Source organism: Electrophorus electricus, chromosome 1, assembly GCF_013358815.1.
Source record: "Electrophorus electricus isolate fEleEle1 chromosome 1, fEleEle1.pri, whole genome shotgun sequence".
NCBI classification, from domain to species: domain Eukaryota; kingdom Metazoa; phylum Chordata; class Actinopteri; order Gymnotiformes; family Gymnotidae; genus Electrophorus; species Electrophorus electricus.
The window spans coordinates 1,170,001-1,172,500 of NC_049535.1; the positions used below are offsets into that span (position 1 = coordinate 1,170,001).

Here is a 2,500-nt window from a genome sequence, read left to right on the forward strand (position 1 = left end):
CCTTTAAGTAGACAAACAAAACAGACTGCCAGATAATTATGCATAATAGATCTGCATATGGTGTTAACAGGGCAAATCGACACTGCTCTGCATGCTGTTCAACACCATGATCAGAAGTGTTACTGGCTCATCTGAACAAAAGGAACCAAGACCAAACGCTGAGTCTTAAAGGGGGCGTGTCCTGTCTAAGAGTGTGAACCTAGGCGTATAAATGCAAATGTTGTTGTTTTCTGCTGGTGCAAGACAGGTGGCGTTATGTGGCTGTCAGTGGGCAGGGCCAAGTTCCACATCTTTACTCAGCTTGCACTGACGTTCATGTCTCTCAGCTCACTATGGACTTATCCTCCTTTCTGCTGTGATATTAAGTTAAACTTTTCCAAATGTGCATGTGTTTTAAGTTATAGACAGAGAGAGAGAGAGGGGGGTGAGAGGGAGATGTTGTATATGGCTTCTGTTCAAAGCCTAAGGCTTGTGGCCTCTTGCAATGTAGCAGCACTGAAGTGGATCATATAAAAAATAAACACACAGAAGAAAAGAGTCATCACTGAATTTCTGCCTCATCGATATTTGTCCATGTTACGCCTCTGATGTGATGTAATCTGGTTTGGCCCTGTCCGTGTTTGGCAAGCGAGGGTAGGATGAATAAAGGTACTCAGCCATTGTGAGCCGAGCCCACGTGAGTCTCTCTGGGTGCCCACGGAGTCATGGCAACCCTGTCCACAGACTGGGGCGCTTGGAAACAGCAGTGCGGAGAGGAGGCACAGCGCAGGGCAGTGACGTTGGCACGCTACCATGGCTGCGCTGACGGACAGTGCGTGCGTGCGTGTGTGTGTAGGTGTTGGGGGGGGTCCTACCTTGACTTGGGCGAGTGGGCTGGAGGAACGTTTCTCGCTCTTGGGCGCAGGGGAGAGGGGTCCAGGCGCGCTGGAAGGCTGTGGCAGAGACGGCATCTTGGCCCCCGGCGAGAGCTGCATGCTGGCAAGCTGAGCGGCATACAGCTGCTGCAGAGAGAAGAAAACCCACAGGGCGTTACAGTCCAAAGATGCACCACCACTGCCTCTCCACTCCCCGCTCTCCTTCATGTCTTCTCTTTCCATCCTGGCACAGAAGTACTATCAAAGATCTTAACTGTAGTGAAGCCCCGCGCCTGGGTCCAGACAGACACACGAGCCATGTAAACCGCACAGCGGTGGCATGCTTACAAGCTATTTTCTTCTTTTTCTTCTTTTTTTTTGGGGGGGGGGGGGCACCGCCTTTTTTCCACACATCAGACAAAGTTTGCACGCTGAAGCCAGGCGTGTCCTGAGATCTGATATCACCATTTCTCTCGCAAGCGCGGAGGGCCCGGTCCTGAGCCGTCGCTAAGGCACCTGGGCCACCACGCTACCAGCATCATCACCCAAAGTTACACACAGACTCAGCCCAGTTACACACAGACTCAGCCCAGCTACATACAAACTCAGCCCAGTTACACACAGACGCAGCCCAGTTACACACAGACGCAGCCCAGTTACACACAGACTCAGCCCAGCTACATACAAACTCAGCCCAGTTACACACAGACGCAGCCCAGTTACACACAAACTCAGCCCAGTTACACACAGACGCAGCCCAGTTACACACAGACTCAGCCCAGCTACATACAAACTCAGCCCAGCTACATACAAACTCAGCCCAGTTACACACAGACGCAGCCCAGTTACACACAAACTCAGCCCAGTTACACACAGACGCAGCCCAGTTACACACAAACTCAGCCCAGTTACACACAGACGCAGCCCAGTTACACACAGACTCAGCCCAGCTACATACAAACTCAGCCCAGTTACACACAGACGCAGCCCAGTTACACACAAACTCAGCCCAGTTACACACAGACGCAGCCCAGTTACACACAAACTCAGCCCAGTTACACACAGACGCAGCCCAGTTACACACAGACGCAGCCCAGTTACACACAGACTCAGCCCAGTCCACTTTCCACAGCACACAGCTTCAAAGACGCCCATCAAAGCAGCTTCCTGGACAACGAGAACTCATGTCACTCCCTTATTTCTATAAGCAGATGAACACAAGCTGTATGATTTTAATTTTACCAGTGCAGTACTAGCTATACACCAGACAGAGGGGAGACCAAAACCTAGCCTCACCACTGAAAACAATGAAATAACGTTGGTTTACAGTGTCTAGTCAGATACTAACCAGCTCATGGAAACAGAAACAGGACGTTTATGTCCCGCAGTATTAATAAAAGGATGTAAATAATAATGTGTTCTGTGTGCCTCAGGGGCCAGTACTGAATAGTGAGGACTCAGGGGCCAGTATTGGGGGTTTTTTGTCCTGCAGTAGCAGGGGTTGGACGAAATAACCTTCGGCCTCTGTGACCTCCACCTACTAAGTACCACATAAAATTTCTGTTCTTACAGGTCTGGTTTGCATAAACCATTCCAAAGACAGAAAAAGTTAGGGGGAGAGAGAGAGAGAGAGAGGGAGAGAGAGG

General features: G+C 50.4%; 1 protein-coding gene across 13 annotated transcripts in view; it reads right to left on the minus strand.

Annotated features, from left to right (window-relative positions):
- Positions 1-2,500, minus strand: part of sox6 (SRY-box transcription factor 6) — a 163,669-nt gene that overhangs the window by 31,176 nt on the left and 129,993 nt on the right. For all 13 annotated transcript variants that reach the window (XM_035531268.1, XM_035531260.1, XM_035531266.1 and 10 more), the window contains one exon: positions 855-1,001. In XM_035531268.1, the coding sequence (XP_035387161.1) occupies positions 855-1,001 (147 nt within the window). The remainder of the gene's footprint in view (positions 1-854; positions 1,002-2,500) is intronic.